The sequence below is a fragment of the Colobus angolensis genome, unplaced genomic scaffold (genome assembly GCF_000951035.1).
Source record: "Colobus angolensis palliatus isolate OR3802 unplaced genomic scaffold, Cang.pa_1.0 Scaffold206, whole genome shotgun sequence".
Classification (NCBI taxonomy): domain Eukaryota; kingdom Metazoa; phylum Chordata; class Mammalia; order Primates; family Cercopithecidae; genus Colobus; species Colobus angolensis.
Window position 1 is genome coordinate 2909854 of NW_012115222.1, and position 26558 is coordinate 2936411.

The 26558-nt window shown below is 34.1% G+C and overlaps 1 protein-coding gene across 3 annotated transcripts in view; it reads left to right on the forward strand.

The window, feature by feature from the left end:
* SLC27A6 (solute carrier family 27 (fatty acid transporter), member 6) overlaps nt 1-19421 on the forward strand; it is a 68448-nt gene extending 49027 nt beyond the window's left edge. For all 3 annotated transcript variants that reach the window (XM_011942100.1, XM_011942102.1, XM_011942101.1), the window contains 6 exons: nt 1158-1352; nt 8823-8913; nt 12618-12816; nt 13799-13896; nt 15334-15464; nt 18891-19421. In XM_011942100.1, coding sequence (XP_011797490.1) covers nt 1158-1352; nt 8823-8913; nt 12618-12816; nt 13799-13896; nt 15334-15464; nt 18891-19067 — 891 coding nt within the window. In that variant the 3' untranslated portion in view covers nt 19068-19421. The remainder of the gene's footprint in view (nt 1-1157; nt 1353-8822; nt 8914-12617; nt 12817-13798; nt 13897-15333; nt 15465-18890) is intronic.
* Nucleotides 19422-26558: the final 7137 nt, after the last annotated feature.

A 26558-nucleotide genomic window follows, 5' to 3' on the forward strand; every position in this document is an offset into this window, starting at 1 on the left:
GCAGGAGAATGGCGTAAACCCAGGAGGCGGAGCTTGCATTTTGCAAGATGCTGCCCAGCAGGCTATGGGGACAGAGCGAGTCCGTCTCAAAAAAAAAAAAAAAAAAAAAAGATTTCAGCCTTATCCATTCTGCTCAGTCACATGTCCTTTTATCTCTTCACTTTTCAGTTTCCAAAATTACCTCTCAACTCACTTCTGTTTATTCTTGAAAATTCATAGATTAAAATATTCCCTTTAAAACCATTTAAATGGTGTTTAGAGAAGAAACTGAAATGAATAATGTGATCCATTGATCATTTTAAATTATAGGTACCAAAGAAGCCAATTTCTCTATTTTATTGTTGTTGCTGATTTATTATTACATCTTGGTATTTTGCATTTTTTGGTGATGATGCAGGTAATCAGAGCAAATAATGGATTTATTGTGACTACACTGATAATATATTCTTACTCTAATTTTAGGTGAGTGTAAAAGTTCATGTTAGTTAAAACATTACTTGTTGAATGTAGAACAAAATAGAATCCTATATCTTCCTTTAATTCTAAAATATGAACAAAAAGTAAAAATGTGAGAATATTCTAAAATAATAGTCACATACAGTTGCCATAATATTTACAAGTCAAATATTACTTTGATTCTATGGCCTCAAATTATTGTTTACTCTATGTTATGCACTGTGTATTAACTATACACTACAGTGTATAAGGAAGACAGGTATTATTATCTTTCTTAAAATAGATGAATAAACTGAGTATCAGAGTTAGGAGTTAATATCTTGTTCAGAATTATATAGCTAATTACTGCTAAGCCTGGACATCCAAACTTAAGTATGTTTCATAATATTATCAAAGTAATGCTGTTTTTCTTCCTGAAAAAATGCTTTCTTCCTTTCATGACATTTACTCAAAAAAGCCTTTAGTGATCTGCAATTTAGAATGAGCTGTTCCCAGATATGGAAAAACACAAACTGTGTTATTCTTGGCCAGTGTTACTTTCATTAGAATTTGGACACAGGTCTGCGATAGACTTATACACATATTTTAACTTCCCTTCTATTATTGCACAATGCAGTTTACTTCTGTGACATTTTTCATTTAAATAATAATAATGGCAGAAACCATTGGAAACTGGAATTAATTACATTTTCCTCTAACAGAGAGAAGGAGAAAGGGATCATAAGGTGCGTTTGGCAATTGGAAACGGTATGCGGAGTGATGTATGGAGAGAATTTTTAGACAGATTTGGAAATATAAAGGTGTGTGAACTTTATGCAGCTACTGAATCAAGCATATCTTTCATTAACTACACTGGGAAAATTGGAGCAATTGGGAGAGCAAATTTCTTTCACAAAGTAAGTACAGCATTTTCCTTATTAAAGAAATACATTGGCGCGGTGGCTCACTCCTAATTCCAGCACTTTGGGAGGCCGAGGTGGGCAGATCATGAGGTCAGGAGATAAAGACTATCCTGGCTAACACGGTGAAACCCCAACTCTACTAAAAATACAAAAACAAAATTAGCCAGGCATGGTGGCGGGCACCTGTAGTGCCAGCTACTCGGGAGGCTGAGGCGGAAGCATGGAGTGAACCCGGAGGCGGTGCTTGCAGTGAGCGGAGATCGCGAGACTGCACTCCAGCCTGAGCAAAAAAATAAAAAAAAAATAAAAAAAAAAAAAAAAGAACATTGAGATCTGCCAGCTCTCGGATATTGTGCTTGTAAATTGTGGTAAATATTATCACCTTTTTTTTTTTTGAGAATTTCTAGAAATAGAGTAGTGGCCTCAGTGTGAGAGACGGTGGTATAGGTTTTGTGAACCTCAGTTATCTTCCGTGTTTTCTCTCATATCACCATAATGATGCCTTTTCTTGTTCAGTTTCCAAATTTAGTGATGTAATTTACAAATAGCAAGCATAGGCCCTGATATATGTTAATTTGACTCTTTCCATTTTCCTTGAGTGTTTCTATTCCACTATTTCTACTTATCTTTCAACGTTTATACCATTCAATTCTATACAGGCTTTTAATAATTTTTAAACTACATTAAGATACCACTAAAATCTTAAAAGTAGCCAAATAAATCAACTTTTTAGGAGGAGAAGATTGACAGCTGATTTCTCAATAGCAACCACAAAACACAAAAGACAGTGGACATTTACCTTCCACTGGCTTGGAAAAAATAACTGTCAAACTGGAATTTATATTCAATAATAATTTTTCAAGAATAAAGGTAAAAATAAACATAACAGTCTCAGCCTTTATAAAGCAAAACTGATATAGCTGCAAGAGAAAATAAATTTTCAATAATCTTCTATAATAATAAACTGGTACTTGACATATGAAAACCCTGCATCTAACAACTGCAATGTGTCTATTTTATTCAAGCACTTTTGAAACATTTACAGACGTTCCTGGGCCAGTTAGGTAATTCCAATAAATTTCAAAGGATTGAATATATTTTAATTATGTTCTCTGAAAACAGTTTACTTGTTGGTAGAAATAATTTTTGTAAAAGACAACTAGATAACCTCCTATATATTTGGAAATAAAACATTTCTAAATTTCCATTCATCAAAAAAAATCATAATAGAAATTAGAAGATACTGTAAGCTACATCATAATGAAAATATTACATGGAAAAACTTGTGCACTTAGCCAAGAATAGCTGAAAATTGGATGGAGCTCAGTAACCATCTCTGTAAGTTAACTTTTAAAAGGACAACTAAAATAAACTCAAAGGAAATAAAAGGAAGGACATAATAAAGAGCAGAAATTAATGATATAGAAAAAATATTTGGTGAGGAATATAAAAATAAATAGAAATATAATTTTTAAAAAGTAAAGAAATCAAATCTGATTGATAGAAAGCAGAAATAATATCAGGAATGGAGAAGGGAACATTGCTGCTGATACTTTAGACATTAAGACTAAGACATTAAGTAAAAGAGGATATGTTGAATAAGTTCATATCAATAAACTTGAAATTATTAGATGAATTGGATAAATTTCTAGAAATGTACAACTTACTGGAGTTGACTCAAGAACTATTTTATCACACTAAATGAAATAAATTCATACTCCAACATCTTCCCTTAGTTTCAGATAGCTTTCCCACTCAGGATAGTGAATATTCAAGAGCAAATGATTCTTCTCCTACAAACTCTTCCAGATAATGCAGAAGGAGAAAAAACTTCCCAACTCACTTTCTGGCTCCTAAACCTGACATAACAGTGCAAGAACAAAAGTACTTCCTACAGGCATACATGTATGAGGAAAATCTTTGTTTGAGAATCTCTCCCTTCAAGTGTGTTTCCTTAGTGGCCTCACCTGTTCTCTGAAAGTAGCACTATCCTATATCATTGCTTTTGAGATTTCCAGAGCACCCTACTCAAGCCATATTTAGAGCTGCTTTTGAAGAGATCTTTAAGAATCCCATAATGCGAACTTTGGTGCATTTTTGTCACTTTCATCCCTAACTGCTTTAGCTTTATAGGTAAAGTTTTCTGTATAATAAACTGCCATACCTCAAAGAACACCTGGAAGCAACAAAGTATTTGCTTTTCTAATCCATGGTGATTTTTTCAGTATCTGGAAGTAATTGGCAGACATGTGTTTTTCATGCCATAGCAGCTCACATTTTCAGTCTAGTTGCCCATTCAAAGCTAGTGTAAATAACAGTAATGCTCTAAACCTAAAGAAGATGCAAACTATTTTTATAATGCATTCTTTTGGGATTTTGAGGGTATAGTTGACATCTCAGAAATGCACTTTATTCTGAACAAAAGCATTTTGGGGAAAGTAAGTGCTGATTTTACTGAGTTTTACATTCCTTGCGGTTAATTTTCTCAATTCATTGCACTGGTTCCTTTACAAATTTGGTATTGATATTGAGCCCCTTTGTGAAGCTGAGTCACTCTAAAGCAACCAACAAGGGTATGATGATTTGTATTTTATATTACTGACTTTATTATAATTTTCTAATTCTTTAAATTTTCTGTCAACTGTAATAATGCCAATCATGTAAAAAGTCATGATTGTCTTCAATTTATTTGGAAAACCTCTGTTTTTCCAGTCATTTTAGTTTTCTTTTTCAGTTTGGAAATGAAAAAACAAAGTTGTGCCTAATACTACATATCTTCTAGTCTGCCTTTTATCATTTTATTCACATATCGTTTTCTTAGATAGCAGGTAATTAGAAAAATTTGGTTCAACGATTTCCTCATAATTAAGTGAGGAGATTTGATAAGTGTCTCTCAAAAATGCTAGCCTAATGGAGGCTCATGCTTATTATCTGGGAGGGAAGCAGCCTCCAGAGATAAAATGTTACAAGTGAAGGAGAAATATAAGGCAGCAACAGAGTTCCTATAACCCATTGTCTTTATGTGCTACACTTACTATTTTAATGCATAAAACTGAAGAAATATTGTCCCACATATTCTCCCAAGGCAAACAATATAAAAAATTTAGTGACAACTAAGTTGAGAGACAAACTCAAATAGAATTATGAACTGCCTTCTCTTTTTCTGCAGTATTTTCACCTGGGGAAAATAGGAAGCGACAAACATAAAATACAAAGATAAAGCTTGAAAAAAGGGAGAAAATGAATCTAAATAAAAGGCAGCTGAAAAAAATGAATGCACATTTTATACATAGATGAAATAAAGCTCGGAAAAAAAAACAAAATGAATCAAAAATAAAAGGCAGCTGGAAAAAAAATGAATGCACATCAAAATAGTAAGTTTTCCAAAACGACCAGGAAATGTTTAGAGAAACAATTTCTCACAGGCTTGAAAAACTGCAATAATATTCTCTTTAAAAATAAGAGCTCAAAAAAGAAAAAGGATCAAGGACAAACATAAATCAGCAAAATGAACTAAAAAGCAAGCATGCTCAGCTCAGAGAAAAAAAGAGAGGAAAAAATGTAAATATTACACAAATGAGCATCACATAAAAGAACTTAAAGTCAAAAGGAATGAACATGTTGTTAGGGAGAAAGATGAACGGAATTAGGGAGTCCCACAAACACAGTAAAAAGAGCAAGCAAATAATAATTTAAAAATGAAGGAAAAGGATTTTGAAAACATAGACAATGATCTGATACATCCTTAATTGGTGTTCCTGCAGAAAAGAACAGATCAAAGAAAAAAATAATTATTTCTACCCTAGTAGAAGAACATTTCCTTAAGGTAGAAACTTGAACCTTTAGCAAAAGAGTACGCTATATGGGGCCGAATAGTTATAAGAAAAATATATCTTGGTGAAATTATGAAACAAAAAGAACCTTAAGATTTTGAGGTAGGAAAAGCAAAGGATGAGCAAAATGTAGCGCAGGTGAGGGTGGGAGACATCTCAGGCATTCTCAAAATAAAACACTCAAGGTTAGGAAACAAGGAAAGAGTTGACTTCATGTAAGAATTTTTCTAAGATGTTTTCTCAAAGTTTTAAGAAATCAGAATCTATAATACCCTCATATTTATAGGAATGCAATATTTCTTTGTAAAATTCACTGAATGAAAAATAATGGCCAACTTGAAGATAAACCATAAGTTAGAAATGAAAGAATGACCTTCAGTTACAATGCCTGATGGTGAACACTGAGTCAGTTCACATATAGAAGATTGAACCACTCTGAATTGTTTATACATGGAATAAAACCTGACAATGTAAAAATAATTATAACACTAACAAAAATGGGAGTTGGGAGGGAGGAAAGGAAGAAATGGTAATTCTCCTATCTGTCATATTGGCAAATCCATAGATACAATGGAATTTAAAATTTAAATACCATCTAAACCTAAATTTAAAAATAATATATGAGATTAATAAAATGGCTCATTTCTTTAACCATTTTCGTAAGTTGTTTTATTGCCTTAAAAGTAGGCATCTTTTAGGGATAAGAAAAGTTAGACAACTTCAAAATAAGAGAACAGTCCCCACAAGACCACTCATTTCTGACATCAGTTGCAATTTCAGGAGTCCCTAAGACCACTCTCAGGTTTGATAATTTGCTAAAAGGACTCACAAAACTCAGCTTATCACATCTAAAAGATCTAGATTATAATCATCCCAGGGATGTCATATGTAAGGCAGAATCCAGGAGGGTACCATGGGTGAAGCTTCCAGATGTGTTGTGTTGTGGAGTCAGAACAGCATTACTTTCCTGGAATTGTGTAAAACTACGCACAAACTGGTGCCATCTGGGGAAGCTCACGGGAGCCTTGATGTCCAGTCTTTCTGGGGGCTTGGTTGTGTAATTCAGGTTGACTGCTCACATGGCTTACCTCCATCTCTGCCCCTTAGGAGGTCAAGCTGGGTGATGCAAAGCCCCCGGCCTACCTCACATTGTTCATGTGCCTCAGAGACCCCATTCTAAATCATAATGTTGCCATCTAGTTGCCCAGAGGTCTTAGACAAAAAACAATGCACTCCTATAAAGAATGACATTCCAAGGACTTAGAGGTCACCTCCCAGAAGCTGGGACCTCTTTTGGGGGCAAGGTTAAATTCTTTACTACACAGGGACTGATAACTCTATTCCCGACTCTACCATTATTTCACTTTGTGACTTTGACAAGTTACTTTTCTCTCGGTTCAGAGTTTCCTCGTGTATTAACGAAGCAAATTAACTTTGTGTTCCTTTTCCAACTCATAAATTTACAAATCGGAATCTGCAAAGATAGGTAGGTATGGATAAAACCTCCCAGGGCCAATGTGTACAGTCACATAGGTTTGTGTTCATTGCACAGTTTTGCTATGAATGGGACCCCCTGCAGCTGTGCTCCAGACCTGTACACATACACACATACATAAACATGTAAATTTGGGGGATTTTAAGGTGTGGCATCTATTTTTTGAATTTGTATTATAATGCAGCCATTTTTGTAAGATCATAAGGACCTCCTGAAGCCAGGAAGGAGAATAGAAATATTTCTAGCTGAGCATTAATCCTCTGCTCCAGGGTACTTCTAGAAAATGCTGTGATATATTTAATTTTATTTAAATTATAAAATTATTCAATTTCTGACCATCAAGTCTCCTTTTCCTGATAAAAAACACACTAAACAGTAATTTGCTGTGGAATGAATCTCACCCATGCACATGGTTGCCCAATTAATCTAAAAGAAATAACACTAAAGCTGACATCACAAGTCACTGGGCAAATTTTCCAAAAAACAAAACATGTTAAAATAGGAGAAAAAAGAATAAGTAATGGACAGCGGTCTGTTCTTGTTTGGCCAAGATGATAAAGGCAGTTCTGGAATTTCTGGACTCTTTCTTTCTACTAGCCATTAGGCAAGTGGCCAATATCCTGTTATCCCAATTACAGACAAGACCAACAAGATGCAAGTTCGTATTTTAATAAACTTTATATCTAGAATAACAATATATTTGCTTTGTTGCCTCTTTCGTTGGCTCTAATCCTAAAATAGGATAATATTAATTTCTATCTCATAGGATGTTTTGATGATTACATTAAACAGTGCCCCGCATATTGTTAGTGCCCAATGCTCATTGCTCTCATTTATATTTTAATTCAAATAATGAGTTGTGATTCAAGTTACATGCTTATTTTACTAATGCTAAGAACCAGAGGTATCTGTATTTAATCTTTGATGATAAATAATACTATTGCATCTATCTCAATCATCTTACCTTTTCCCACTTATTTGTTCTGTATTTGTTCATTTTCTCCTGCTTTTCCCCCATTCATCTTTGTTCTATATTTGTTCTATATTTGTTCATTTCTCTTCTCCTGCTTTCCCCCACTCATCTTTCCTTATTATTATTTTATTTCACTTCATTTTATTACATTCGTGTTAGTTTACCATTTTCTAACTGAGCTTGCTTAATTGCTGAGTAGAACCTCAGTTTTCTTATAGAATAAAAATGAGGAGGGCTGGGTGAAGTGGCTCACACCTGTAAGCCCAGCTGCATGGGGGGCTAAGGTGGTAGGATTGCTTGAGCCTGGGACGCAGAGGTTGCAGTGAGACGAGATCTTATCACTGCACTGCAGCCTGGGTGACAGAGTGAGACAAGTGTCTCAAAAAAAAAAAAAAAATAGGAGGAGATTGGACTAAACCAGTCTGCAGTTCTCTCCCAGGGTGGGAATTTAGTGGACAAATGAGCCTGCATGACATGATAATATGGATATGACAGGAGCAGAGTAACTGAAAACATTGGGGATGAGAGGAGACATCCAATTTTTGGTTCCTGATGTGATGGGTGTTTTCTAATAAATTTATCATCTCATACCAAAGAGTGTGGAGACGCACTGAATGTTAGTTTAGGAGCATTAAAATGAAAGGCTCAGGGGAAAGGCTTACAGGAAAAGGACAAAGTGGCTGTCAAGTAAACATACTTTTTAGGCATTTGATGTGTTTTGGCTTTTTTGTTTGTTTTTTTAGATACTGTGAAGAAAAAATAAACAATACCATTCTTACATTAATATAGCTTACATTTTAGTTCTATGTAAACTTTTCACTTCCAGGGCTACTTTAAATAAATGGCTGCGGAAAATGGTCCTTTTACGGGCAGTTAACAGACTATTAATTGAATGCCTGGATTGTTTCAGTATCTTGATTAAAATTAGTAGTGTTTTGCTAAGTAAAGTGTATCACAAAAGAAATGAAAGTAAATGCCAGTAAAGGACTGCTGTTTACTAATACCTTTAGTTTTGAGTTTTAAATATTTAATTTGTCTTCAGTAAAAGTTGTTTTAATAAATCCATATTCCAATATTTATTTCAATTAGCATAGTCTACTACAGTAGATGTCATTGCACAAGTAACTAAATGCTTGTTTCTATTTGATTTTTTTGTTTTGCAGCTTCTTTCCACTTTTGACTTAATAAAGTATGACTTTCAGAAGGATGAACCCATTAGAAATGAACAGGGTTGGTGTATTCATGTAAAAAAAGGTAAGACTTCTATTTGAAGACATCTTCTCAAGCAAAGTTTCTGATCTACCATATACAGATATCCCTTGGTATCCTTGGGGGATTGGTTCTAGGACCCTGCGTAGACACTAAAATTCATGGATGCTTATTCCTTATATAAAATGATACAGTATTTGCCTATGAGGTATGCATATCTTCCTGTATACTTTAAGCAGGTTATTTATATAATACCCAATACAGTGTAAACGCTATATAAACAGGGTCATATGGTATTTTTTATTTGTATTATTTTTATTGTTGTATTATTTATTTATTTATTTTTTGAGACGGAGTCTCGCTCTGTCGCCCAGGCTGGAGTGCAGTGGCCGGATCTCAGCTCACTGCAAGCTCCGCCTCCCAGGTTTATGCCATTCTCCTGCCTCAGCCACCCGAGTAGCTGGGACTACAGGCGCCCGCCACCTCACCCGGCTAGTTTTTTTTTTTTTTTTTTGGTAGAGACGGGGTTTCACCATGTTAGCCAGGATGGTCTCGATCTGATGACCTCGTGATCCGCCCGTCTCGGCCTCCCAAAGTTATTTTATCTTTTTTCCCCAAATATTTTCTATCCAAGGTTGGTTGAATTCACAGATGTGGAATCACAGATAGGAGGGCCCACTGTGATTATTAGTGAATTTCAAAAGGAGAGGATGACTAGGTCCACTGTGTAATTTAACTTTGGAATTTTAATGCAGGTGGAACAATTTTACTTAGATGTTAAGAGCCCCAGAGGAATCACTCAGATGGTAAATTATTAAAATAAAAAAGTGGTAACTATTTTGCTCATACTGTTCCTAATCTACCACTTGTAGTATGAACAGCGGCAAATGTCTAATAACCTATATTGCCAAACTATAATATAGAAATTAATGAATTATTTTATCATTCTAGATATAGTGTAAAGTCAGACCAACCTGGATTTAAACATGGTCTCTGACACTTAGAAATGGTGCAACTTTGGACAGATTACTTAACCCATCTAAGTCTTATTTTCTTCATATGTAAACTAGAAGTGACAATATTTATTCAGTGAGGACAATTAAATGGGATTATATATATTCCTGAGGGACCTGGTATGTGGCTTGTTACTTTCCTCTCCCCAGCTTCTCCCTCTCACTCCCTTCCATTCTCTACAAAAGTAGACTTTCTTACAATTTTAGGTTAGAAATTTTCACGAAAGCAAGTACCTCAATTAACTTGCTGCTGCATATAATCAAATTAGAAAATAAAATGTAGAGATGTGCACTTAGAATTGTTTAGAGATCCAGTATGAATAAATCAGGCCAAAATTAATTTTTATTGCCTTAAAATATGTTGAAACTACATTTCAGAAGTGACTTCCTAAATCTTTACTTCAAATGTGATGATAAGGTGGCAAACTTGTTTTTATTTTCTGGTAGCTGAAAGACTAAAAAAAAAAAAAAAAAAAAAAAAAGCAAACTTTGTCTATTAAAAAACAAATCTCCCGAATCTCTGAATTTCAAGTCTACTGGCTTTTATCAAATGTTTCTCCAATTCTGTTCTATAGACACTGGCCATGGAATTTGTGAAGAAAGTGCAAAGAACTTAAGCACTCTTTTCTACTGTTCTGTTTCTTACAATTACAATAATATCTGATATTAAAACTTGAATCCCAGAACTGTGCTTATGCAACCTCAGGTTTTCTTAAAAAGCTGGTTGACCCCAAATATCTGTTTTTCTATTTTGGATTCTCATTATGAGCTACTCAATATTTTTTCCATTAAGGCATTGTGTCTTCACAATGTAAATTATGCCCAACAAGAAAGATGTAAATACACTGTGACCTATTTAAACATTTGCAACAATTAGTTTGTCAGAAAAGAAACTGTCACCTGTATCCTGAAAAAGAAAAAGAAAAAACCAAAGAACATACATTTTAAGGGAGATGTAAGAGTCCTGAAAAATTCTGAAATATAGGGAATGTAGACTGACAGAATATATCACAGAGGTGAGGCTTTGGAGTCAGATGTTCCTGGATGGAGATATATATATATATATATATGTGTGTATATATATATATATATATATATATATACATACATACACTGATTCCTGCATTTGACAGCTGTATGACATTGGGCAAATTCCTTTATTTATGCCTCAGTTTTTTCACCTTAAAATGAAGATATTATCAGGGCCTTTCTTGTAGGTTTGTGATGAGAATTAAATGGATTACATATGTAAAACACTCAGAGTAGTGACCATTACCCAAAAAGTGCTCAATAGGTATAATAGTGGTGATGATAATGATGGTGATGATGATGATATGATGGTGTTGGGAATGATGACGACGACGATGATGATGATGATGCTATCAGACTCTGCTGGAGCAGAGAAGATTTGCTTTGGCCAGTGACCTATGTGCCCTTGAAAGCCAGAATGACCAGGAGTGGGAGAAATGGGAGTTGAGTAAAGACTGTTGACTGGGTGTGGTGGCTTATGTCAGTAATCCCAATACTTTTGGAGGCTGAGGTGGGAGAATTGCTTAAGCCCAAGAGTTCTAGATCAACTGGGCAACCTGGTGAGACCTTGTGTTTCCAAAAAAATGTCAAAATTAGTTGGGCCTGGTGGCGTGCCCTGCAGCCCCGCTACTTGGGGAGTTGAGGTGGGAGGATCAGTTGAGTCTGGTAAGACAAGGCTGTGGTGGGCCATGATCATGCCACTGCACTCCAGCCTGGGTCACAGAGTGAGACTTATTTTTTTAAGAGCATTTAAAAGACAGAAATCACTCTGTATTATAGTTTGCTGGACTCCAACTTCATCTAGTCACATGAACACTGCATTTCTTTATAGCAGGCATAGCAAGTAGACAATAGCCTTGAAGACTTCCAGAGCAGTGATAGCTGCTGTCCTTTTTCCTTTTGCCTTCTCTTAGAAATAGCTTTTACCTTGCAGATTGCTGAGGAAAATCTTAATTAATTTGAATAAGTTTGATTGGAAAATCATTTCAGATAATGTATCTAAACATAACTGAAACTAGTAAGTATCATGGAATAGGAAATCTTTTCAATGGCTCATCTCTTTCCCGTCAAAGATTTCCAGAATAGCATGCCAGAGGAATAAACCATTTTATTATAATAAATAAACCTTGCCACACAAAGTCATAAAAAGTTAAATTTGAGTTCTAGTTCCATTTATCTCTCTGAGCATAGCCGCTATTGTACCCCTTTGGGTCCTAGTTCCTTGCTGGTAAAATAGGGATTATATCAAAGGATTTCTATGCAGAATAAGCAAGGTGACATTTGCAAAGGGCTCATGGTAAATGCCCAATAAAGAAAATGCTATCATTATGTTATTAACACTATTACTACTGTTGTTATTTATATAATGAATGTCAATATTATCTGTGGTAACATCTACATAATCCAAAACAAAAGTAGCCATTGGTCTATCCACCTGGGAAGTATAAGAAATCTAATGAACCTTTTCTTTCCATTCAATTCCTTTTTATTAGTTTTTCCAAAGTAATTTGTATTTTTAGTAATCTATGAAAGGATGTGCTAGATATAGGCACCAAGGGTAAATGATGTCAAATACAGAAATAGGTTCAGAGGAAGCTGAGATAAGCAGCATTGGTTGTGCTGGCCAGATATAATATAGATACATGCATGATGTGTGTAACAATAGTTTCGATCGAATGGCTGCAAAAATGTCGTTCTTTCTTGAAGGAGAACCTGGACTTCTCATTTCTCGAGTGCATGCAAAAAATCCCTTCTTTGGCTATGCTGGGCCTTACAAGCACACAAAAGACAAATTGCTCTGTGATGTTTTTAAGAAGGGAGATGTTTACCTTAACACCGGAGACTTGATAGTCCAGAATCAGGACAATTTCCTTTATTTTTGGGACCGTACTGGAGACACTTTCAGGTATGAAATGTCATGGGATGCACAGCTTGTTCTATAATTGTGAACCATGCTTCTGTAGAAACGTCAGAGACCACATATGCTTTAGCTTTCAGGGCAGACAGAGCCCTTTTATCTGCATGTCTCCTCATTAAAAAATTTATTGGCCATCTGTTTCTAGACTGAACCACAAGTTAAATTTTGTTGTAAAATTTTATAATTATTTTACTGCATCAGTTTAGAACAAATCAGTGAGCTCCTTTTTAAGGAAATAAAGCTGGCAGACAGATGTAAAATATAAATGGTAGAGTTAAAAAAAAAAAAAGCCCAGTTTGGTCAACTGTAGTCTAATTCTTGGCCTAATGATAAAAATTTTGAAACAGCAAAAATCCCCTTTCGCACATTTCCTTTTTTAATTCACTAAGATTATTTTAGGTCTATGCAATTATTTTGCTTTACTAGTCCAATGACTTGAATGAATGCTTGAATAAGTAACTTCTTACATCCTTGCCTTCTTGTACCATGTTATAAGCTCACTTTATATAAAATTATTTCAATTAAAGCAAAATATTCATTCAAAAGCATTAAAGGAGCCAAAGGGGTTAACACTTAGAAACTAAAGTGGGTCAGTGTATTAAAAGGCAACTAGAGCTTTACTTTCAATTCTTATCACCAGAGGAAAGAAATGTTTTGTACTTCATTGTTATTTTACAAAATAATATTTTTGTAATGATAGTCCTTATAATTATTTTACTTTTATGTATATTATAAAATGTAGAAAATAATTTATACGAGATATAAAGTAATTTTGACTAAAAGACCAATGCTGATTTTGTTGAAATACCAACAAAGTGCTTTCTTAGAAATGCCTTTCAGCTTGAAAACTACAGTTATGTTGGTCAGTAGGTGCTTGCACAGAGCCAAATACAAGACACTAAAACTAAAACTGGGCACCTGGTTTTTCAAATACAGGTGCACTAACTGGAATTTGATTTTTTTCATTTAGATGGAAAGGAGAAAATGTCTCAACCGCTGAGGTTGTTGATGTTATTGGAATGTTGGATTTCATACAGGAAGCAAACATCTATGGTGTGGCTGTATCAGGTATAAATATATTTCAGATTTGGGAAAGATTCTTAGAATAGAATTTCCACTGTTCTGTAGTTTTGCAATAGTCTTGCTAATTCAATATTTTAATTTTTGTGTATTACAATAAAGATTTTATTACTGCCTTGGCAAGTAATGCCCTTGACCAAGCTAACAAAGTTCATGGTCACTTCACGGGAAAGGTACTAACTGAATTTTAATGCCTGTGTGTATTTTTAAGCAAAGCTTGAAAACGCTGATCAATGACTCATTGCTTGGAATTAGTTACAGCTTTTTATTAGTCTATTATTTTTCTTTTTATGACTAGTGTTTGTACATATCACTAAACAAGAACATGTTCTACTTTAAATGTTTAAAAATACTGACTTTTAGTTAAGATAGTTCTTTATAAAAATTACTTTTAAATTTGGACTCATTATCCTTATATTTATGCATATGAGGATTGTCTTATGATGTTGAAAATGTCACAGAAAAGTGACCAATTTGAAGTCATAAGACAGCCATTCTCCATTTTTCAGCAAATGCTTTTAGGTGCAGGGAGATCAGGGATGTGAGTGTTTGGATGGGAGAGCAGAAGAAGGGAATGATTACTTAATAAATAGCCACCGAGTGTTGGAGAAAGATTCCAGGACATTCTGACCCCTGTAAAGATCCACAGTTGGCATGATAATCATTAAATGATTTGTGGAATTAATTATGGAAATACGAGTTTCTAGTTCCTTAAAAATATGCCCTTCAGCTGGGGGCAGTGGCTCACACCTGCAATCCCAGCACTTTGGGAGGCCAAGGTGGGCGGATCACAAGGTCAGGTGATTGAGACCATCCTGGCTAACACAGTGAAACCCCGTCTCTACTAAAAATGCAAAGAATTAGCCAGGCATGGTCACAGGCACCTATAGTCCCAGCTACTGGGAAGGCTGAGGCAGGAGAATGGCATGAACCCCGGACGCAGAGCTTGCAGTGAGCCAAGATTGCGCCACTGCACTCCAGCCTGGGGGACAGAGCGAAACTTCGTCTCAAAAAAATAAAATAAAATAAATAAATAAAATATGCCCTTCATATTTTACATTAAAGCTTAGGATATATATTCCTGCTGGAATATAGTTGTCTTTTAATAAATGTTTTCTTTCTTAATATTTGTTTTAGTGGTGGTGGGATGCAAATTCATTGTAATTTATAGTGTTGCCCATTCCATGTATTTCATTTCTGTAGTATAGGCAATTAGAGATAGACTCTGTTCTTCTCTGTCCTTAAATGTTTCTAGGGGGTAAATCATATGTTCAGGGAAGGATACAGACTTGTTTATGCTACTGTTGTCTTATTATTACTGAAATAGATTTAATGTCTCCATGTGTGCCAATTAGCATGTACAGAATTATCTTTTAAAGTTTATTTGGTACTTAAAAGTGGCTCTATTTCAAACTTTTTTTTCAGGTTATGAAGGAAGAGCAGGAATGGCTTCTATTATTTTAAAACCAAATAAATCTTTAGATTTGGAAAAAGTTTATGAACAACTTGTAACATCTTTACCAGCTTATGCTTGTCCACGATTTTTAAGAATTCAGGTAATTTTAGTGGTGCAGTTTACTATTAAATATAAGACCAGGAAACAAGGAGGTAGTTTAATTGCAAAATAATATTGTATCCTTTGGATAACATGTGAGTTATGTGAGAGGCGTGGCATGTGGAGTTGATGCAGATCAATGCCATGTTTGAAGCCTAATTATAAAGGGGGCATGGTGAAATGCTAGGGCATACCTGTCTTTGTCCTAATTATAGAATTGCTCTCTTCCTCTTCAGTCAGGACCTCAGAGCAAAATGATGGTCCCAGTGACAGTGGCAATCCAAAACCACATCTTACTTATGTCTTGTGAAAACATGTGGTGCTATGTGCCTAGAATTAGGCTCCATTAAGGAGACATCAAAGAGATGGCAAGATGTGTGCAGAACATAAAGGCATCTGGCTTTAGGCAATCCTGCTTTTAATTTTTATTGCTGTTCTGTCCAAATTCCCCATCACCTGGACCTTCCCCATGTGAGAAATTCTGAGTTTATGTATTTTGGGATGAGGACTTAATCTCTTGTTAGGTTACTGGCATAAGTACAGTAAAAAAACAAATTTCCTTAACTACTGGGTAACTTTACTTATTTATTCAACCATTCATTTATTTAATATTTTGCATCAAATATAATTTCCCCAAATTAGTACTCATCATCTCTTAACATCAAACCACACACAGATATTTTTTTTTCTGAATACATTTGTTATTTCACTATTAGACCCCTAGTGGAGCAATAGCCTGTATCATATTCAGGTTTATAGTATTTGCCAAGCAATCACTGCAGCCAACTCACTGCTTATTCAATGGGACACATCCTCTGAACTATCATAATACATATTTCATTTGCCTTTTTTATTTTGAGTTTTCACATTGTCTCAGATTATTTTAACAAAGGCCCTCTGAAACACTAAAGGTAAGTAAATATAAAGCAGAAGTAATATATTTTCAATGAAATTTTTTGAGATAGTTGTAGATTCACATGCAGTTGTAAGAAATAATAAGAGAGAACTTGTATATCCTTCACCTGGTTTCCCCCAAGGATAACATTTTGCAGATCTGTTACAACCAGGATGTCAACATAATCCACCCATCTTATTAAAAATTCTCCTGCTCTACTTATACTCATTTGTGTGTGTATATTTTCTATACAGTTTTATCACCTGTACAACTTCATGCATTCATGACCACAGTAAAGATATGAACAATTTCAAAATCACAAGTTTCCCTCATGTTGTCCTTTTACAACCATACCAAGCTGCCTCTCGTCCCTCCTCATCCTCAGCCCACCCCATAAGTAATATATTTTGATGGAGTAGAAAGTTGATAGGACAAATAATATTTTAAGAATTTTTTTCCAGGGCAACATAAAATTCACTTTAATTAAATGGAAAAAAATATTTTAGCACAAGACTACTTTAGAAGATTAGATCAGCCTTGCACAAATTTAGAAAGCATTTTAGGATCTTTAAACACCTAAAAAGAACATGGACTATGACTGTTATATTTATTCAAGTATTTGCTATAGCTAGAAATAAAGCCTGACAGCAGTCAAATATTTGTTTAATAAATGAATGTTAGTAATAAATGATCTCATAAAAGGAATGCAAAAGTAAAAGTTACTTCTGATAAAATGAGTCAAACAAGGATTGTATTACAAATCTATTTAACACAAATTAAAAAATAGAACTCTTTTTGCCAATAAGTCACAAAAAAGTGAAATGTTATAATATTCAGTGTGGCTGGGATAAAACGAACTTGGTCCTTTCTTTCTACTCATGGAAACACAAATTGTTATAACCTCTCTAGAAAACAATTTGGTAATATATGATCACACTCTTAACAGTTTGCATATATTTTGACTTAGTCAAAATACATCTTAGGAAGTAATCAAAGATGTATAAATGTTATATATGCATACATTTCTCAAAGGACTATAGTAGTAAAAATTTTTATATTCTCTAAAAGTTCATGAATAAGGGCAAAGTTAATTAAAATATGACAATTAAATGAGACTTTATAAAACAATTTTCTAAGTTCTATTTTGAAGAAAATTACAGGACCCAGGAAAATATACTTTGTATAGTATTAAGCTTAAAAATGGCAGAACATTAAATTGTATAAATACCGTGAGCTGCTGATTTTTAAGAGAAGAGTAAAAGGATATATGTGCTTGTATAGCCATATCTAGCTGTGAGGACACTGTTGGATCAGGGGAGATAGAGGAGGGAAGGGAGATCAGGGAAGGGGGTTCAAAGTGAAGTTGACTCAAATAGTCCAAAAGGATAAATAAAAATGGCCAAGCTACTCATAGAATGTTGTATGGGTCTCTACATGTCATCTCACTTAAACAGACCGTTTATCCATACCTGAGATTCCCACAAAGAGATACACTCTTATCTCCTTTAAACACCTTGAAACAGAGATTCTTAAACTTTCTAGACTCATGGCATCTTTAATGTCTCATAGCACTCTTGGGTCAAAGCAAATACCTAAACATGTGTTTATTCACTAGTTAAGGAAAAACAATAAGTATTTAGGTCTAACAAATGAGTAGCCACCTGAAAAATAATCCATATAAATAAATAAATGCTTTCATTTCATTTTCAAATAACTGCAGTCACGTATTAAGGAGATGTAAGTTGAGCACTGCACAGTTCTTCAGACCTTGGAATTAGATTGGATTGGACAGGGACAGTCTGATTTCATGTTCCACGAAGATTTTTGGCTGTACTTGCTTTTTATCCCAGCAACTACCAAAAACCCAAATTTGCAAAGATAATGACATCATTGAATGTATTACAAATTACTACTGAAACTGTGAACCTTGAGCTAGTAGTTTGTGAGTGGTGATTAACAGATGTCACTGAGTTTCTCTTGAAAACAAGATATCCTGTGAGGACCTTGGAAATTCACTGAGATACCTCAAGTTTTACAGCATTCAAGTAACCCCTCTGGGTAAATTTAAGCCATGTTTTAGAACATTCTGTACCCCATCTAGCTCTTACAGTATTCTGCTTTTTATAATAGATTTGTGTGTACTTGTAGTAGAAATTGCTGTCTTTTGTGGCTTTTATCTCCTCAGCATCTTACAGCATTCTCTATACATAATATTATATTGGCATTGAATTGAAGAGATCACCTATGTGTTTTAGACATAATTATAATCAGTTTAATGATTATGTTCATAATTCTTATATGTTGAATGAGTTTATATTTGAGTAAAGTTTACAGGTAAATCAAATATTTTAATATTCCAGAATACTTTTTTATTTCTAGTGTTAAATTATTAGTAGAAAATACAGAGATCACTAGATATAAAATGTTATAATTTAATATTACGGTCTATAATATTAACTCTATAGTATTAACTCTATATTAGTATATTATAGTTATTAAATGATTCTACTCATCCTGGTAATTGCTTTACAGGAAAAAATGGAAGCAACAGGAACATTCAAACTATTGAAGTATCGGTTGGTGGAAGAAGGATTTAATCCACTGAAAATTTCTGAACCACTTTACTTCATGGATAACTTGAAAAGGTCTTATGTTCCACTGACCAGGGAACTTTATGATCAAATAATGTTAGGGGAAATAAAACTTTAAGATTTTTATATCTAGAACTTTCATATGCTTTCTTAGGAAGAGTGAGAGGAGACTGTATGATTCTTTACTATGAAATGGGGAAAAGGAGCTAACATTATTTAGGCGTGTGCTATGTTTCCTTAATATGAGAGAGAATTGTTTTAGTTGCATAATGATTTTTTCTTTTAAATGATATAAACTTTAGTTGATTATTCTTTTTGCCTATTTGGAGATTCAGTGCATAACTAAATATTTGCTGTAATATTAAAGGGTTTAAATAATAAATGGTGGCTAGCAGTTTGGACAATCACTAAAAATATACTTTCTAATATGTAAAGTTACTAATTTTGAATAAAAGATTAAATTTTTATGAAATATTTTAATTTTATGTGTCTCGTCCTATAACCCAATAACATAATTTAGATAAAAAATGTGTTTTCAGTATAGTTGGAAGTCAGGTAGCATGATACCTCCAGCTTTGTTCTTTTTGCTTAGGATTGTCTTGGCTATGTGGGCTCTTTTTTGGTTCCATATGAAGCTTAAAGTAGATTTTTCCAATTCTGTGAAGAAAGTCAATGGTGGCTTGATGGGGATGGCATTGAATCTATAAATTACTTTGGGCATGATGGCCATTTTCACGATATTGAGTCTTCCTATCCATAAGCATGTCATGTTTTTCTATTTATTTGGTGTTCCCTCTTATTTCCTTGAGCAGTGGTTTGTAGTTCTCCTTGAAGAGGTCCTTCACATCCCTTGTGAGTTGTATTCCTAGGTATTTTATTCTATTTGTAGCAATTGTGAATGGGAGTTCACTCATGATTTGGCTGTTTGTTATTGGTGTATAGGAATGCTTGTGATTTTTGCACATTGATTTTTTGTCCTGAGACTGCTGAAGTTGCTTATCAGCTTAAGGAGATTTTGGGCTAGACGATGGGGTTTTCTAAATATACAATCATGTCATCTGCAAACAGAGACAATTTGACTTCTTCTTTTTCTATTTGAATACCTTTATTCCTTTCTCTTGCCTGATTGTCCTGGCCAGAACTTCCAACACTATGTTGAATAGGAGTGGTGAGAGAGGGCATCCTTGCCTTGTGCCGGTTTTCAAAGGGAATGTTTCCAGTTTTTGCCCATTCAGTATGATATTGGTTGTGGGTTTGTCATAAATAGCTCTTATTATTTTGAGATACATTCCCTCAATACCTAGTTTATTGAGAGTTTTTAACATGAAATGCTGTTGAATTTTGTTGAAGGCCTTTTCTGCATCTATTGAGATAATCATGTGGTTTTTGTCATTGGTTCTGTTTATGTGATGGATTACGTTTATTGATTTGTGTATGTTGAACCAGCCTTGCATCCCAGGGATGAAGCCGACTTGATTGTGGTGAGTAAGCTTTTTGATATGTTGCTGGATTCAGTTCGCCAGTATTTTATTGAGGATTTTTGCATCAATGCTCATCAGGGATATTGGCCTGAGATTTTCTTTTTTGTTGTGTCTCTGCCAGGTTTTGGTATCAGGATGATGCTGGCCTCATAAAATGAGTTAGAGAGGACTACCTCTTTTTCTATTGTTTGGAGTAGTTTCAGAAGAATTGATACGAGCTCCTGTCTGTACCTCTGGTAAAATGCAGCTGTGAATCCGTCTGGTCCTGGACATTTTTTGGTAGGTAAGCTATTAATTATTGCCTCAATTTTAGAGCCTGGTATTGGTGTATTTAGAGATTCGACTTCTTCCTGGTTTAGGCTTGGGACGGTGTGTGTGTCCAGGAATTTATCCATTTCTTCTAGATTTTCTAGTTTATTTGCAGAGAGGTGTTTATAGTATTCTCTGTTGGTAGTTTGTATTTCTGTGGGATCAGTGGAGATATCCCTTTATCATTTTGTTATTGCATCTATTTGATTCTTCTCTCTTTAATTCTTCATTAGTCTGGGTTGCAGTCTATTTTGTTGAATTTTTTAAAAGACCAGCTCCTGTATTCATTGGCTTTTTTGAAGGGTGTTTTTGTGTCTCTATCTCCTTCAGTTCTGCTCTGATCTCAGTTATTTCTTGCTTCTGCTAACTTTTGAATTTATTTGCTCTTCAAACTCTAAGACTACAGTAACCAAAACAGCATGGTACTGGTACCAAAACAGGTATATAGACCAATGGAACAGAACAGAGGCCTCAGAACTAACACCACACATATACAACCATCTGACCTTTGACAAACCTGACACAAACAAGCAATGGGGAAAAGATTCCCTATTTAATAAATAGTGTTAGGAAAACTGGCTAGCTATATGCATAAAACTGAAACTGGACTCCTTCCTTACACCTTATACAAAAATTAAGTCAAGATGGATTAAAGACTTAAATGTAAGACCTAAAACAATAAAAATCTTAGAAGAAAACCTAGGCAATACCATTCAGGACATAGGCATGGGCAAAGACTTCATGTCTAAAACACCAAAATAAATGGCAACAAAAGCCAAAATTGACACATGGGATCTAATTAAACTAAATAGTTTCTGCACAGCAAAAGAAACTACCATCAGAGTGAACAGGCAACCTAGAATGGGAGAAAAGTTTTGCAGTCTATCCATCTGACAAAGGGCTAATAAATAATAATAATCTACAAAGAACTTAAGCAAACTTACAAGAAAAAAACAACCCCATCAAAAAGTGGGCGAAGTATATGAAGAGACACTTCTCAAAAGAAGAGATTTATGCAACCAACAAACGAATGAAAATCTTATCATTGTTCATTAGAGAAATGCATATCAAAACCACAATGAGATACCATCTCATGCCAGTTATAATGGTGATCATTAAAAAGTGAGGAAACAACGATGCTGGAGAGGATGTGGAGAAACAGGAATGCTTTTACACTGTTGGTGGGAGTGTAAATTAATTCAACCATTGTGGAAGACAGTGTGGTGGTTCCTCAAGGATCTAGAACTAGAAATACCATTTGACCCAGCAATCCCATTACTGGGTATATACCCTAAGGATTATAAATCATTCTGCTATGAAGACACATACACATGTTTGTTTATTGTGGCACTATTCACAATAGCAAGACTTGGAACCAACCCAAATGTCCATCAGTGAGACTGACTGGATACAGAAAATGTGGCACATACACACCATGGAATACTATGCAGTCATAAAAGGATGAGTTCATGTCCTTTGCAGGGACATGGATAAAGCTGGAAACCATCATTCTCTGCAAACTAACACAAGAACAGAAAACCAAACACCTCAAATTCTCACTAATAAGCGGTAGGTGAACAATGAGAATACATGGACGCAGGGAGGGGAACAGCATACACCAGGGCCTGTTAGGTGGTGGGGGCCTAGGGAAGGGATAGCATTAGGAGAAATACCTGATGTAGGTGATGGGTTAATGAGTGTTGCAAACCACCATGGCACGTGTATACCTATGTAACAAAACTGCACGCTGTGCACATGTACCCCATAACTTATAATAATAATAAAAAAAAGTGTTTTCAGTTTTTATTCTGGTATATTTAATTGTTTACTTACAATCAAAGAAAGCTGACTGACTAAATGCAAGCACTGATATCTCCTTTGTCTTAAACCCACATTAAGATAATTGAAGAAATATAAATATATGAAACAGCAGATCAGGAAAACTGGTAAGCTCAGAGCACTTAGGATTTTTTGGAAGACATATAAAAGGGATAATTTGATAAAATCCAACAGATCTGTCTAAACCACTCATCATACTGGGAAAGGGTAGACTAGAATAGAACCATGGAATTATTATCAAGATCAAAAACAAAAAGGGCTACAAGTTTGGACAATTTTGTGAGTAGTTAATGGGGAAATTTATTATAAGGATAATCTAATGAGCACAATTGTGCTTATCTCAAGCTGGAAGCACCAGGCTCCAGTATTCCCTTCAAGCTAGAACCACAGAAGTGACTCTTAACATGGTGAGGTATCTTCCATAGGAGGGCATTGGGGAGCTGAACTAAGAGGGAGAAGATTGCCCAGCAAGAGCCCCCGTGCCCATAAACCCAGTTCCATGTACAACCAAAAGGAAAGTTTTCCTTGCTTCATGCAGTCTCTCATATGCTAAAAAGATTGCTTTGATTGGAACAGAAGTTGTAGAGAGTTTAATTTTGTAAATGCTGAGAAATCATGTCATAAAGTTAAAATGTATTTTAAAATGTAGAGGTTAACTACAAATAGCATAGAAATAAAACGTCAAATTTTATGAGACATATAATTTTGTAAAAACTAGGAATTTTGAAAGAGAAACAACAAAAAATAGTAAATAGAAAAAATACATGTAAGCATACTCATATACCAATATATAAATTAGAATGGATTAATTTCCTTTATTAAAACATATTCATAAATGAATAGACATTTATTTTTATATCTGTGATTTGCCTGGTTTTTTGCCTTTCCCACTAAAAATGATTTTGCCTTCATTTACATAGTTTTAATTTGTAAGTGTTCTTTAAGTACCATGAATCTGACTGAACATGTTTCTTATTTCTTACTCTTTAAAAACTTTCGAGATTTGCTCATGATAGTGAAGTAGGCATACATATATCACCCCATTGGATATATGGGTAAACTCCTCCTCCTGCCAAATCTGTTGCAATGAAAGACAAAATGTTATAGAGAGAACAATCCATTTGAAAATGGAGGGCTGGGGCTAGGTACAGTGGCTCAGCTGTAAACTCAGGCCTTAGGGAGGTTAAATGGAATCACATGAGCCCAGGAGCTTAAGACCAGCTTGGGTAACATAGTGAGACCCCTGTTTTTACTTACTTACTAAATAAATAAATAAATAAATAAATAAATAAAGCTGGGCATGGTGGCAAGTGCCTGTAGCACCAGCTACTCAGGAGGCTGGCACCAGGAGGTCAAGGCTGCGGTGATCTATGTTTGTACCACTGAACCCCAGCCTGGGTGACAGAACGAGACTCTCTTAAAAATATTACTAAAAAATATAAAACAGGTGAGTTTAGATTAGCAAAGAAACCATGAGAGAAGAGTGGGGAAACAAAACATCAAACTTATGTGCAGTGAATAACTACTTCAATGGAAAAAGAACTCCAACCACACAGTAAACACACATAAAAACAAAGATGGGACCTCTGTGTAATTACAGAGTATCCTGATTATTAATTATCAGGATACTTAACTGTAGAAAATTGAGGCCATGAATTTTCTTGCCTTTTTCTTACTTACAGAAAACTAGCATCAGACAAAATAATTCATGACATAAAAATAATATGTCATTAATTTAAAAACTTCTTTAAGACAAGACAACAAAGATTAAAGTTTTTAAAGAGCTAGAAACTAGGGAGAATAGTTGTCACATTTATAGTATATAAAGAACACTTACAAATATAAAGGCAAAATAATTTTAATGAGAAAAATGTGAGAACAGGCAACGTGGGGAAATTTTAGCTTACCAGTACTTCAGTTGAGGGTATAAATAAGTACAGCCATTCTGGAAAGCAATATGGCAGTACTTATTAAAATGCTAAAGGTGTATACCATCCAACATGGCCTTCTACTTCTAGAGAACATGTAATACCTTTAATACATTGTACACATGTGCACAAAGAGTCTTAATGAATCTTTATCTCTTTTAATAAAAAAATTATACATCAGAAGAAAGAAAAATAAATGTCAATACAATCATATGGTAGAATATTATGTGATCATAATAAGGTGGGCTAACATACACTGATTCATAAAGCCATACTATAAATTAAAAAATTCATATTGCTGAACAATTCATACAATAAGATAAAGTTATGTAAACATTGTATAAAACTATTTTATATATGCATGTATAAATACATAGAAAAGTATCTGAAAAATATTATACTAATAACACTGTTTATCTCTAGTGAAGAAAGTTGTATTTAGGCATTGAGGAATGTGGAGAGTTGTAAAGAAACGGAAGGAAGATGAAGGAAGTAAATTTTAAATTATTCAGGTGATATAAATACTTTTATTATAAAAATACTTCTAAAGTATACGATGTAAAAGTTTAAATTCTCTTTCATTTACACTTTTACATCATATACTTTAGAAGTATTTTTATGATAAAATATATCACCTGAACAATTTAAGAAATGTATGAGAGGAAACATTTATTTAATGACCTTCATTATTATATAAAGGTTTTCCCATCACAAATTTACATTTATAGTGGAAAAATTTCTTGAATTAAAAAATAATTAGGACGTGGGTAAAAAAAGAGAGCAAGATTTGCTCTATAAATACAGCTGCATTACCATTACAATAAACCTAATAAATAGAAAAGAGCTAAATTATAAATATATATCAACTAGTGATAACCACAATGACAAAAAGCAGGAGTCATGGCATTTACTTCTTATAAAGTAGAATTCATATGGGAAATATTTAAAAAAAACAAGTAATAGATATAATATTTAAAGTAATTTCAAGCATGTGAGGATACAGTAAGAAAGTAACCATTTGTAAACCAGAAAAAAGGTCCTATCCTAACAAATAGGATACATCTATTCTATTAGTTCTATCCATCCCAGCCTACAAAATTGTGAAAAAGGAACATTTGTTGTTTAAGCCACCCAGTCTATGGTATTTTGTTACAGAAGCCCAAACTTACGAAGATACTCAGCAGACCTAAAATTGAAAAAGTGCAAAGAAAACCATACCAAGGGCATTAAAATCAAACTGCTGGCAAATAAAGTTTAAAACAAATTCTTGAAAGGAGTCAGAAAAAAAATTACATAATGGAATAACAGTTTGAAATATGTCTGACTTTTCATCAAAGGTAGGATGGACAGAAGAAAACGGAACAATATCTTTAAGATCCTAGATAAACATAAAACTGTCAAAGCAGAATCCTACAGGCAATGAAAATATCCTTCAACAATAAAAGTAAAATAAAGGCAGCTTCAGATAAAAGATATCTACAAGAATTCATAGCTAGGAGTCCTGTCTAAAGAAATGCTAAAGGAGGCTGTTTAGACTAAAAAAAAAAAAAAGATGGAAACCTATCTCTTCAGGAAGAGATAGTTATTAGAAATGGTAAATATGTGGGTAAATAGAAAATATTATTTTATTTCTCTTAATTTAACAAAAGTATATAACTATTTAAAGCAAAATTTATAACATTGTCTTCTTGGTTTAAACTTACCATAGATGAAATACAAATGGCAACCATAAGCATAAAGAATGGTAAATCCAATGGAAAATAACAGATACTTATTCAGCAACAGAAAACAAATCTTAAAACTCATGACTAATTAGGAAATTTCAATTTGAAATAAAGATGATATATCTATCTATATCTGGCAATATATAAAAAATAGGACTTTTATAGGCATTGTTGATGAAATGTAAATGGGTGCAGTATAAATGAGTGTAAGTGTTCTGGAAAACAGTATCTACGAGAACATAAAACACAGATAACTTTGACTCATTGATTCTAATTGAAAGGGTTTTTGTTTGTTTGATTTTTGTGTGTGTGTTTTATGAGACAGAAA